The sequence below is a fragment of the Sceloporus occidentalis genome, unplaced genomic scaffold (genome assembly GCF_023333645.1).
Source record: "Sceloporus occidentalis isolate IW3139 unplaced genomic scaffold, rSceOcc1.0.p SCAF_6, whole genome shotgun sequence".
NCBI classification, from domain to species: Eukaryota; Metazoa; Chordata; class Lepidosauria; order Squamata; family Phrynosomatidae; genus Sceloporus; species Sceloporus occidentalis.
In genome coordinates this window covers 69616687-69631005 of record NW_028316986.1, presented here as the reverse complement: position 1 = coordinate 69631005, position 14319 = coordinate 69616687, and the positions used below count along the sequence as shown (strand labels likewise).

Sequence of the window (14319 nt, the reverse complement as noted above, 5' to 3'; positions counted from 1 at the left end):
ACCAACCATAAGACTGGGTTAATACCCCAATCCAGCAATTCTGAAAACAGTCTGATTCAGAGGCCACCCAATTTTACTCAGCTCTGAATCAAAATTCAGAAATCCAAATCTTTATGTTTGCCAATAACAATCACTAACAATCAACAAACAGCTGTAATCTTTACTGTTAGAACAGGATGCAATCTGCAGTCATAGCAGCCCTTTAAAAGGGGGTGGTGTGTTTCCAATATCAGAGAAATATTGGAAACACAATATGCTGACAAATTCCATTCATTCATTCACTCCATTTAACTGCATCCTATTTTAAGTGCTTTGAAGGCACATTGGATCCTATATAAGGTGAAAGGTGCATTGCAAATAAAACAACTAAATGTAATTTTTTAAAGTTACTACCTGCAAAATTTTGCAGGAATAGTTGGCCCTTCTGAGAGGAGTGATCCTGAAAAATTTCTTAGGAAGAAAGATAAGTTATTTCAGAAGAATGGATGCAGAGAATAGCAAACTATGTAGGATGGGTTTAGCCAATGCTATACTCTCTAGGATTCCACAGACACCACTAAAATATTTTAAATATTTCTGCATTGTATGTGTGTACAAGCAAACAGCAATGAACATGTAATCAGTCCTGAAATATGTTATTTTAACAAACCTTCCACAAATCACTGTTTTGGTAATGCTATTAACTGTGATTAGAAGCTCGAACTGCCAGTCACAAAGCTATGTCCCCCCCACTCTGCCCTTCTCCCCACCTTGATGTCTTCTTTCTATGGAGAGGTTAGGAAAGACTCTGTGAACTTCCTGCCTGTATCTCTGTATCAAATCAAAAATTGAATCAAATCAAAATTGCTAACAAATCTTCAGGACTACTCAGATTCAGACTGCCTCAGAAGAGCTCCTGTTCAATTCAGATAACCCCTTAGTACGTCTCAGTCACATTGTTTCTGGGGTTTGTTCAAAATTGAAGCACACCCCAGTAAGCTGGTATAGGTTTGCTGCCAAAAAGCATACAAAATTCTGTTCCTCTTTTGACAGCACAGCATTAAAATTCAGTAAGACTTCCAAAATAAAAGTTTCACAACATATGAAGAAAAATTTCACTTCCAATCCTGAAAAACTTTAGAGATTGATTACAAAGATATAGCTTCATATGGAAATAAAGAACATGTTGCATGGTCATATTTATGATAGCTCTGCTTTTAATGACTGTATTAAGATGTCATAATTGTTTGGGGCATCCAAAATGCAACATATGCAAGTATTCTGTTTCATCCTTACTTCCCTCCTCTCCTTACATAGTCAGATTAATAAAAGTTCACAATGGCCCAAAACAGACAGACCAAAAGGAGAGGCTTCCAGCCACTTCAGGGGCATGTTATGCAGATGATGCACACCCCCAAAGCAACCCACTCCAAAGCCGCCTAAGGTGGCCCAAAGCTGCCAGCAAAAGGAGCAGTAATAACCACTCCTACTGGTGGCCCATTTGGGAGCGGACCATCCAGTCACCACGGTCCCAGGCCGATTGGGGCCTGATCACAGCTGGAGCTGCCAGAGGCCGCTCCTAGCTACCCATGTGCTTCACCCCAATGAAACCCAAACTTGCAAACTGAGACCCTTTCAAGAATAATTTGTTTATTCCAAAATTGTGGTATTTGAAATGGTTCGTAGACTAATTCAATAAATCATTCATTCATTCAGTGTTATGGCAAACTACACTAAGAAACCAGAAAATATTGTACTAAGAAAGGTTGCCAGAAAATACACAGGCAAAACTTGTTTTGAATGGTCAAACCAGTTTTGAAAGCTTGCAAATGTAACATACATCAACTTTTCTGTAGACTAATTATGTTACACACATTTTGTTTAATTCACAAGTTTAAATAATACAAAATATTAAAGCATTCACCTTCTAGCACCTTCTTCATACATTCATCCAGATCCCACACTATCACATAGTCACTTGAAGCAGAACAAATAAGAAGTGGATTGACTTTGCTCCCAAATGTGAGCGCAGTAATTGAATGGTGATGACCTATTAAGTGTAATGGCTGACAAAAGACATTTTAGATAATTTGAAACACAAATAAAATATACTCACAGAGCAGCTCAATTTGTTTTAATTGTACAATTTATCCCTTGGTATCAGAGTGAATTATATTATACAGATAACACATATTTTTGATGAACTCTAAAAGTGCTTTCCCAAGCTATCCAATGCGAGAAATCAACTATCCCCCCACCATGTACCAGTGTCCATATTTCTGTCCACTGGCTACAGTTGTTTATTTCTTTCCTGGAAACTTTTCAAGGATCATCAACGGATGGCTTGTGTACCAGCACTGGCCCCATGGATCACCACTTTGAGTAGCAAACTGCTCTAAAACATAAATATATATAGTTATATGCAATTGGCCAGGGACAGCTTGTAGATCTGTTGTCATGGAGCCATGAATCTACGTTCACTTGTACAGCCACTCCTCCTCCACAGGCTCCAGGTTTACAGGAACCATCCAAGTGATGGAACCTATTCCTAACAGAGGTTTGGAATCAACCTGGAGCAGCTGAAGGAAAAACTGAAGGAGAAGCAACTATAAAACTAATAATAGATTTACTACTCCCATGATAACAGGTCCATCCGATGCCCTGCAACCAAATACTCTGCTGATATAACACTTCCCTCCAGCAGAACAGGGCAATTTTCTGCAACAGCCCCTCCACTTTGCAGTTCTCCACACCACTTCAAATTTGCGCCAGGGACCTACTGAAAAAGATTTGAGAGAATGCACAGTGGACAGCCGGAGAGAGGGGTAATCCTTGAAGAATCCTCCCCTCATAGTCAACTAGTAGGCACCATTCATCAGCAGACCATCTCTGAATGCAATCGTTTGATAAAATAACACCAGCCTAATTGCCAGTTGTCAAATATCTGACAATATTTAAATGAGTTACAGTAATTCAGAAAAATGTTCTCATTTGGGCTTCAGAAAGAATAACATTCTTTGGGGGGATAATATCTTGTTTTAGGTAAGGACAAGGACATGGAAATAAATTTCTTTATCTGAATTACGGCAGGATACAGACCGCCCAAAAAGGGCAGTCTGCCGCCGCCTCCATTTCCACCGGTGGGAAGCCTCAGATGCCAAATGGCGAGGCTTCCCGGTGGCGGAAAAAGAACCCTCAAAAAGTGAGTTCTTTGTGCGTTGCACTTGCGACGCCCGAGTGCGCAAATGGAGCACTCGTGACGTCGCAAGCACAATGGGACGTGCGGACGCTATGCGTCCGTCGCATCAAAATGGTGGTGCCTGTGTAGACAGGGCACCACCATTTTAACGTACTGAGTACGTACTAGGGTTAGGGAGCGTCTGAAAAGGATGCTCCCAGGCAACCCTAGCACGTACTCAGTACGTGCTTTTTGGCCCATCTGGACAGGGCCTACATGAACTTAATTGTTGCTGTTGTATACCTTCCAGTCATTTCTGACTTAATAGTGATTCTAAAGTGAACCTGTCACAGGGTTTTCTTGACAGAATTTGTTGGAGGGGAGGGGGTTGCACTTGCCATCCTATTAGGCTGAGAATGTTTGACTTGCCCAAGGTCACTCAGTAGGTTTCTATGGCCAAGCAGGGATTCAAATTCTGGTCTTGTGTCCTAATCCAATACTCAAACCACTACACCATGATGGCTCTCCCTAAACCTAATAGTGATAGCATTATTGAACAGACACCATTTATGGAACATAGAAATTGATTCAAAAGGCATAGAAGAAAATAGCCATGAATTTTCTTAGATAATTTTAGCTAGGAAACTTGACAGTAACTATCAAGCTGTATACTCTACTTGCCAGTTACCACAATAAACTTGGGATGTCGATTTTTGCTTTTTCATTCACATTTTTAAAGAAATTCTGTACTGTGTGAAAATATGAGAGTTTTTGTGAATTTTTCACATTTGGGGAACTCTTGTGAAAATTTTATTTGGGCAAATACATTGTTGATGTACTCTTTCTTGTCAAAGATAAGAAAACTTGTGTTATTTGTTTATATTCAGGTATGAAAATTGGAACCTCAGAGTGGTCTCATATTTATTGTTACTGGACATAGGCCCAAAATAGATGGACAAGAACGGCTTCCAGCCGCTCCGGGAATAGGGCGTGCAGACGACACACACACCCAGAGCAGCCGGAAGCCGCACAGACAGCATGCCCGGCCAGGAAAAACCAGCTGGAAAAAGAGTAGTGAACGTCCGCTCTTTGCCGGAGTCCCATTCGGGACTGTGGCGGTGACCCAGATTGGGACCAGAACATGCGGTCAACGCAGTCCCAAGTTGACTGGGGGGTGAATTAGGCCAGAGGAGCTTCAGGCCACTCCACACTGCCAGTCTCCATGACTCCATAGTCTCCTAACCACTGTTTCCATTCATTTCCAAAGGATCTGTATATAGATAAGCGTGCATGGACTTCATTCATTTTAACATGAACTCAACATCTACAAAGACATAAATGATTAACCTGGTGATCAGGATCATCAGTGATTTTCAAAATGCAAAGCTCATTTCCATTCAAAGGAAAAGCACAGTAATGGAGGCTACAAGCAAGCTGAACATGTGATTCGGGTACTTGGGATATAAAAACTTGTTTTTCAAGAACTATGCTGCTGCTACATCCTTCTTCAAAGAAACGGAGGTCCTCAGGGCTTTCCATAGCACAACTGAAAGAGATATCAAATAAATATATAATCTGAAATGTGTCTTCCATTACGTTTAGTATCATTATCCATAAGAATCACTCAACACATTTATAATTCACCACTTTGGAAAATTGTCAAAGGTTGTATATTTCCATTTAAACCTAAGTTTGAAAACAGTTTACAAATTATTTCCTGAGGATCAAATAGGCCTCATTTACTGAGAATTTTAAAATGAGATATGCAGCCATCCCTCCATATTTGTGGGTTAAGCATTCACAGATTTAATGATTAATGGATTACTGTATTTGCCACTGACTCCACTACTGCCCTCCGCCACTTTTAACAGGGACTTTGATAACACCACTGTCATTGTGAGGAAATCAAACTGGTAGTGGTTCACTCACTCACATGAGCATGCAGGAAGAAGAGGATGGGATGGGGCACAACGAGGGGGCACACACTTTCTTGTAATTTTGGACCACAGCTTTACTAAAACACATTTAAAAACAAAAATAGCTATGCTGGTCCATGTGAAAGAAAGAAGTTATAAGGGGAGATGATATCAGAGGATGATAGAACAATTTGAAACAGTAAGAAATAAAGGCTAGATGTTTTTGACCAGATGTAGGTCTGTTGTTTTGACTCTCTCTCAACGGGCCAAAGCAGACCAGTGGCTTGGAGCGGCCAGGGACTGCAGCAATCAGACAGCCCACTCTGAAAGCAGGCTGTTGTGGCAGTCCTGAGCAGATTTTTGCTGCTCCTGTTGGAGGTACCCTCAGTTCACCTTAGGCAACCTCAGGGCAGTTTCCGGCTACTCTGGGGGCATGCGTCACCTGCACACCATGCCCCCAAAGTGGCCGGTAGCCACTCCTTTTGACCCATCTGTTTCAGGTCAAAGCGGAGATTTGCAGGCTGGATCAATCACTGTTCAGTTTTGTAGGTATCAGATTACAGTGAGCAATACACTCTGGGATAAAAAAGAAATGGCAGAAGAAATCTATTTCTGAAAAAATAAAGTCTGGCTGCTACTCAAATCTGTGTATTTTTTACCAAATATGCTACCATATTTTTAGACTTTTCTGGGAGAAGGACTTCCTACAGCTCCTGCATTTTCCACCACCTAACTGTTTAGTAGTTCTGGGGAATTTGAAAGCTTGCACACTTTTGTAACAGCTTGAGTTTAATACAGATATTGCCCAGTTGTGTATTTTAAGAATGCTAAATCTTTCTCTCAGCTTGGGGAAATTAATTCTTTCAGGGTGTAAAATCTTTTCCAGTTTTTTAGTGATAAAATCACAGAAATAATCTCCACATTTCTGAAATGTCTAAAGCACTGCACAATGGAAGAGCTGCTGCCTTTGTAACTGAGAACAACTACACAACACATATAGGAACATGGAATGTGAACAGCATGAATCAGCAGAATCTAAACACTATAAAACAAGAAATAGAATATATAAATACAGTGGACACGTGTTACACGCTGGGGTTTGGTTCCAATATCCCCCGTGTATAACAAAATCCGTTTATGCTCAAGTCCCATTAAATATAATGACATAGCAAAATGGCGTCCCTTATTAAAAAATGGAAAATCAAGGTTTGATATTTGAAATGTATACTTTTTTTGAACATTTTCAAACCATGGATGCTTGAATCCATATATAAAAAGTCAGTGTATAAGAAGGGCCGACTGTATTGCAATACTTGGAGTAAGTGAGCAAAAATGAACAGGTACAGGGCATTTTCAGTCAGATAACTACAGAGTGTTTTACTCAGAAATTAAAATCAAAGAAGTAGAATGGCATTAATACTAAAGAGAAATGCAACAAAAAACAGTTAAGAGATATAATGCAAAGTCTGACCAACTTTGCATTATCAATATCATATCAATAAGACTTTTGGGAAAATTCATCAATAAAACCACAATCCAAGTTTATGCTCCAATCCCAGAGGCAGAGGGAAAAGAAACTGAGAAATTCTTTATTGGAGTTCGGGAGAAATTTGATCATGCACCAAGACAGGACATGTTAGTTAGTGATTATAGGTGATTGGAATGAAAAAGCTGGAAACAGAGCCAAATCAAAGACTGCAGGAAAATTTGGCCTAGGACCAAGAAATGAATCAGAACAGTGACTGATTGAATTTTATGAAACCAAAAGTTTGTTCATTCTAAAAACATTTTTCAGGTAACCAAAAATATATAAGTAGACATCACATGATGGCCAGTATAGAAACCAGGTCATATAACTGGAAGCAGTAGACAGAGAAGCTCCATTCTCTCTGCAAAAACAAGACTGTGGCAGACACCAACTGCTAATATTGAAAAATAGAGTAAAGCTAAAGAAAAACACCAAATCAATCACTGCACCAAAATACACCCTGAAAAACACCCCTGAATCTGCAAGATCTGAGTGTGGCTGTTGATGGCAGTGTGACCTAGAGGTCTCTCATTCATAGGCTCGCCATAAGTTGAAATCAACTTGATGGCAGTTAACAATGACTCTCAATAGGGCTAATGTCTGTATTAGAATGGATAGGACCAGGTTGGAAATTTTTGCATTGGACACACACTCCTTACCTGTTCCTGTAAAGAAAATCAATTTTTCTTCATTTTGGAAGGTGTAATTATTAGGTTTTCCACATCAGCATTACTAACTGCTAGTTCTTCTTCTTTGTGGAATCATAGTCATCCAACTATACAGAACTTTATGAACATAAATAATGAAACTTCACGCATGCATTCTGTTTCTGATGGATCTTTACTGTGAAAGAAAATGTGGGTAAGCTCAGTTTATTTTGATAAAACTGTTTCACTTAAAAAACAGAACTGCTGATGATTAAATTTCTGAGAAGCAAAAATGAACTGGCTACCTATACATTTTCACATTCCATCATCTGCAATGGCAGTAGATACTTGTCACAGATGTGCAAGAATTCATGCCCTTTGCTGCACTGTGACATGTTAAATTTTATGCATAATGTCTAACTGTCATATATTTAATTAATAATAGTCTTCATTTTCATAAAGAAATTTACAAATAGTGATGACTCCTCAGGACAATATTACCTTTGGTAAAATATTGGGGGTGGGGAGAAGGACAAAATGTTGGAATAACTTGAATGAAAAAACCATGAATGGGAGCAGAGGAGCCTGTGGAAGAATATGAGCTTGAGAGGGACCAGGATTTTCTGACATCTTCTGTTGTTAGGAAGGACTGCTATGCAAAGAGATGCTTCAATGCCCAGAGCAAAGCATGGGAGAAACAGCTGCTTTCCCTTTACAGTTTTTCCACCAGGACTCCACTGAAAATAAAATGAAAATGAAAATAGCTTCTGTGGGGGAAAATGCCTTTGAGTTTTTAAATAGTTTAATAATCTACTTCTTCCCAGTTTTTAAATTGTTTCCATTTGCTTGCTTTTGTTGTGAATGGGAAGATCAGGGAGAGAAGGGCACAGGGTGCCCCTTGTGAACTTTGGAACTGGGGCGACTCCTCTAAGTCCATAAACCAGGCAAACTACTACAGAGCTCTCCAATACGTTTTTAGCTCCGGTTGACTGGCACGGCTACCAGAAGCAAGATCAATGGCTGTTTTGTTTTCTTGGTTTTGGCTGAGGACAAACCCAAGAGGTTGGAAAGTTACTTTAGAGAGCAGTTAGTTGTTGTCATGGCCCCCAAGGCAGTTAGCCATGGTTAAACAATATGTTTCAAGTGCCCTCCACTTTCCCATTTCTCAAGGTAGTAAAAGTTACTTTTTAAAACTTACTTTTTCAGAAATGTTCTCATTTCCACCTCAGTGATTCATAAAACTCACAGCAGAGCAGAAGGCAAGGGAGGAAATAGTACTGTAACCATGTGATTTTCCTCCACCACCCTCCCAAAAATAGGAAAGTAACTAAGGAGTTACAGTTATCCCTTGTAACATTTCAGCTGCAATGTATGGCATACATATGTTCATTGCTGGGAAATGAATCAACTTCAGGTAACTGTCTCTAGTCGTGTCCAAGCTCCGACCCCGAAATGTATGCGATTTCTGCCCAACACCGACTCTTCTCCCTGATCCTCCCCTTATTGCCCTAGAAACAATGGCTAAAAACAAATTAAAACTAGTCAGAAGCAAACTATTCCACAGTTTCAAACAGTTTCCTAAATTTGCTCCTGGAGCAACAAAACATCAAAGGCTGGGCTGTCCTAAGCTTTCATTTTGGCCTATTTGAGAGCATCATTTGTCACCTAAGCACCAGGCATCCAGCTAAAGGAGCCGCCTTGCTTTGCGGAGGGTTCAGGGTTGCTGGACAGCTCTGTCAAAAGGTAACGGCTCCTAGCCGAGACAAAAAGGGGAGGTCTGCGCATGCGCGAGGCAAAGACCATCGGCCCGAGCGCCCCCTCAAGACTGTCTTTCTGCCTGTCAAGCTCGCCGGCGCCTCAGGGGCGGGACTTCCTGTTTCGCCGCTAAGACTGAGAAACGGGAGCTGGGTCTTAAAACGACCAACGAAGGAGCCGTTAAAGGCGTCCTCCTGGCCTCCACCACGCATCCCCCGTTCTGTCGTTGGTCCTTACCGTCCTTGGTTGCTGCTGTAGCCCCCGTTGGAGCCGTCTGGCCAAGACGAGAAACTGGAGAAGGAAAGAGCTGCTGCCTGTGGCCCAATTTAGCAGTCGTTCGGTCGATGGAGGGGGGGAAACTACGCGGTTTCCTAGGCAACAGTAACGCCTACGGCAAGCCTGAGAGGCCCATTCCAGCAGTCCTTCTGCTTCGCGTTTAGAGTGTTCTCTCAGGCTGCATCCACACTGGAGAAATAACCCATTTTGGCACTGCTTTAACTCTTAGTCTGGCTCTTTGCTATGGAATTCTGGGAGTTGGGAGTATGTTGTGGGGCCCAGAGCTCCGCTCCGCTCTGGGCCCACAACAAACTCCAACTCCCAGAATTCCATAGCAAAGAGCCAAAACGCTGCCAAACCGGGTTATTTCTCCAGTGTGGATGCAGACCTGGGGTTTTCTTCACAAGACACGGCTGAACAAAAGCTTGAAAACGCTCGTATAAATATAAATGCATGCTTCTTAGCCCAGCTCAACATGGAGGACATTTTGGGGTTCCTCCTGGACAGGAGGCTGAAATGTAGGACGTGTCCTGGAAAAGGAGGGCGGCTGGTCACCCTGCAAAAAGGTGGCATTGGGACTATATTGAGTTTGACTGTATGGAGCATGGCCTCTTTTGCCAGGCCACCAACTGCCATGGCCCCATTCTGTGGAATCCTGGGCTTTGCAGTCCAGGCAGAGGCCCTTCCAGAAGCACAGGGCCATCTGACTCACTGCCACTTAAGAAAATCCATCGAAGGGAGAACATCCCTTCCTGGCTAGGCAGGGAACTGAGAAACTGGCGTGAAGAAGGAAGCAACAATTTAAACAGAAAAGGATTTCAGACTCCTGCCTGATCTGCTGGCACAGTATGGGGCTTGCTCTTGCTCCTCCATGTCTTCCAGAGAATGGATTTCCCCATAGATGCCCCAGTGATATCTGCTATTATTCTCCTATGCAAGTGTTGTGCATAATTGGATTGTTCAATAAAACCCCTGGGACAAACAGTCTTTGCCGCTCTGAAACCAAGTTGCTGGGGAAAATACAGCCCCGGAGTGTGCCCTCCAAGGCAGTTTTTATAACTCTTGACATTTCCAGATGCCACTTTTTTTTCTTTTAAAGAGGGCTCCTTTCACATTTTTAAATTCATTTTTAATGGTATTTATACCCTGCCCTTCAGCCATAAAGGCTCTCAGAGCGGTTACAATTATTATTATTTTTAATTAGAAGGTTCCTTGCCCTCAGGCTTACAATCTAAAAAGACAGGACACAAAAGGAGAAGGGAATGGTGGTGGGGAAGGGGGAAAGTCCAGCCATTCTTTTCTCCCTCTGAGGCCTGGACCAAGGCAGATGGACTGCAGGGAGGGCTCCTCTTCTTAGCTCAGGCCAAGCCCAATGGAGCTGGGCCTGCTCACTCCATGGCTGGATGGCACCAGATGAACTGGGGGGAGGGCTCTGCTTCTTAGATATTTAATTTTAATGTTTAAAATTGTTCTTCACACCAGAAGTGGACTTCTGGCCACTGCCAGATTGGTCTTTCATGATTTGGAGGGGCATTTTGGACAGTCCATGTGGCCCTAGGGACAGTAAGTTGGTCCTCAAATCTTCTGCAGGTGCCAAGCCCAAACTATACACACTATTGCTGAAGTTCTTAGCTTCCTTGTATGTGTGTACTGTATTCTGAGTGCATGGATGAGTACATCTATGTGTCTGGAGAGTACAGCTGGTAATACCAGTATGTCAGTGGTTCTCAATCAGTGGTGGCTATACTGCCAGTTCCACTAAGAAATCGTCTAGGTGGGATGAAGAATTGTATTAACACCTTTTGTTTTCAGTCTCAGCAATAATGTGCATTACCAATAATAGCATTATTTTTTTTAAAAAAACCTATATTTGTGTTTTATAATTACCATGGCAATACAATTTATGCTCAATAGCAGTTTTACAATGTTCCACTGCTAATGGAAATATATTTCTGTTTGTTTATTACCAAAAATGCTACTGCAATTTTTATGTAGTTAATCTTCCTGAAAAAGATATATATACAGCATGTTTGTAAACATACATATGTCCTTCCCAGAAAAAATGAACTCCTTGTTCTTTTATTGAACAATTCAATTATACACAATAGTTGCATCCAAGAATAGCAGATATCACTGTGGAGCATCAAATAGGAAATCCATTGTCTGGATGACATGGATGAACAAGCATCATGGGTCAAGGTTCTTTGGTAGAGTTACTGATGGAACTCAAAATAGGTTAAGACCCACTGAGCTAGGCTATCTGTGTGTTTTGGGAACATTGCCCATCTTGGCTGACCACCCAGGGAGGGGATGCGATATTAACCTTACTTCAAAACATTATCAATGCATCTCTCAGGGAGGGGGTATTTCCATCTAAACTTAAACAAGTAGTGGTCAAACTACTCTTGAAAAAACCCTCCCTTGATCCCCTGATTTGAAACTACAGGCTGATCTCTTTGTTACCATTTTTGGGCAAGGTGATTGAGAGGGCGGTTGCCTTCCGACTCCAGGCTGTCTTGGATGAAGCCGATTATCTAGACACATTTCAAACTGGCTTCAGGGCAGGTTACGGAGTTGAGACTGCCGTGGTCGCCTTGGTCGATGATCTCCGTCTGGACATCGAAGGGGGAAGTGTGACCCTGTTGGTGCTTTTGGACATCTCAGCGGCTTTCGATACCATAGACCATGGTATCCTTCTGGAACGCCCGAGGGATTTAGGTATCGGGGGCACTGCGTTGCAGTGGTTCAGATCCTACCTCTCGGGCAGATTCCAGATGGTGATGCTGGGAGACAGTTGCTCTCATAAACGGGAGCTGACATCAGGTGTCCCTCAAGGTGCCATCCTGTCTCCCATGCTGTTTAATATTTACATGAAGTTGCTGGGAGAGATAATCTGGAGACATGGGGCATGGTGTTATCAGTACGCTGATGACACCCAACTCCATCTCTCCATGTCCCTGACTGCTGCAGTGACCAAGGATGGCATATCTCCTCTAAATTTGTCTTGAGTCGGTAATGGGCTGGATGAAGGAAAACAAGCTCAAGTTGAATCCAGAGAAAACGGAGGTACTTGCGATAGGAAGCCCTGGCCCGGGTGGGGAGGTTGTCAGCCAGTCCTGGACGGGGTCACACTTCCCCTAAAGGATGAGGTTTGCAGTTTGGGAGTGCTCCTGGACTCGTCTCTACAGTTGACATATCATGTGGAGGTGGTGGCCAGGAGTGCTTGGTACCAACTTCGGTTGATACGCCAACTGCGTCCCTTCCTAGACCAAAAGGGCCTTGAAGCAGTGGTACTCGCACTGGTAAGCTCTCATTTAGATTTCTGTAACGCTCTCTACACGGGGCTACCTTTGTACCAAGTTTGGAAGCTTCAGTTAATCCAAAATGCTGCAGCCAGATTGGTCACGGGAACATCAAGATCGGACCATATTACACCAATATTAAAACCTTTACACTGGCTGCGATTAGCTTTTGGGTGCAATACAAAGTGTTGGTCATTACCTTTAAAGTCCTACATGGCTCGGGCTCGAGTTACTTAAGGGAACGCATCTCCCTACACAATCCACCCCGCACTCTTAGAACTTAAGGGAAGAACCTGCTGGAATATGCAAAAACTAGATTGGTTACTACTTCCCATAAAGCATTTACAGCTGCGGCCCCAAAATTATGGAACAACTTACCGGAAGAGATCCGTCTTATTGCCACACTAGAAGCCTTTAAGAAGGCATTAAAGACGGATCTTTTCCGGCGGTCATATCCACCTGACCTGCTATAACTGAATATTCCCACTCCGATTTGATAATATGGAAACAGACGACGATTTAGATGCTTTAATTCCCCTACCGCAATACTGCTGGCTGATTAGTATTGTATTGTATAGTATTGTTGCATAATGTTTTTAATCTGTTGTGCACCTTGTAATTTGTATTGTTGATATTGATGTGATCCCGCCTCGATCCTTAGGGAGAGGCGGGAAATAGAAATAAAAATTTTATTATATTATTATTGGAAATTTTGCCCTCCTCACAACAAATAAGCAGTTGGGTACTCAGTGTCTGTACTGGTGATAAGTACTCAAACATGAGAAGTTCTTTTTTTCATCAATGGATCATATCAGTGGGGCAACTACTTTTAATATTAGAACATAAGACCTATTGATTTCAATTTCACTTACGTGCCTTTAGTAATTGGTTACACAGGATTGGACGTGAAGTAATGTGCATCTAATAAGAAACAGCCCAGCTGTTGTGTTTTCCATATCTAAATCAATCTTCTAATCTGATTATCTACAAAAACTGTAGTAAGAGAGGGCTGGGTGGAAATGCTTGCAAACTATTTATGCCAAAGAAAGAGCATCCAAGTCTAATATTGTGACCTCTAAATAGGAACAACATGTGGATTACTGTCTTCCAAGAATACGGATTTTATATATTGTGGGAAGACCTCATTCTAAAATAATGTCTAGCGGTTCTAACATATTTGTACTTATCTGTCTTTGCCTATTCTATGGTAAGAAAAATGCTTTGTACTACAAACGTTAACATGTCTAATAAGGCTGCATCCACACTGCAGAAATAATCCAAGCTGACACCTCTTTGTCATGGCAGTTTGTGGCCTATATCCCATACAATGTTGGCTCTTACCTACATAACCATTGGACTGTATTCACTCCTTAATTTCCTCTCAACAGTAAACCTAAAATGGAATCTTCCCACGCTAATCTGTGAGTCTAGGCCCAGAATCTTAAATTTCCCATGCTGATTGATTTATACATGTACATTTTCTAGTAAATATGATAAAGGGCATGCAGTAATAAGGTACAGATTTGAGCAAGTGTGGAAGAACTTGAATAGTTTAAAACTGAAATGTGCCTACAAACAACACAGAAGAGAAATACCATAGTATAGAGATTAATGTGGATACATTAAGTATTGTTGGCCCTCTCTGAAAAAGCTCAGCAAGTAGCTAATATTTACATTTAGCGCTTAGTTTGTCTGAAGAGGCCTCTTTGTATACACACAGACAGCACAGCTGGAAAAA

General features: G+C 41.7%; 1 protein-coding gene across 1 annotated transcript in view; it reads right to left on the bottom strand.

The window, feature by feature from the left end:
* The window catches only part of WDR27 (WD repeat domain 27), a 118172-nt gene extending 108802 nt beyond the window's left edge, over positions 1 to 9370 (bottom strand). The window contains exons 1-4 of the mRNA XM_089529977.1: positions 9241 to 9370; positions 7261 to 7444; positions 4505 to 4703; positions 1904 to 2045 (exon numbers count right to left, since the gene is read on the bottom strand). Coding sequence (XP_089386103.1) covers positions 1904 to 2045; positions 4505 to 4696 — 334 coding nt within the window. The 5' untranslated portion in view covers positions 4697 to 4703; positions 7261 to 7444; positions 9241 to 9370. The remainder of the gene's footprint in view (positions 1 to 1903; positions 2046 to 4504; positions 4704 to 7260; positions 7445 to 9240) is intronic.
* Between the last annotated feature and the right edge of the window lie 4949 nt (positions 9371 to 14319).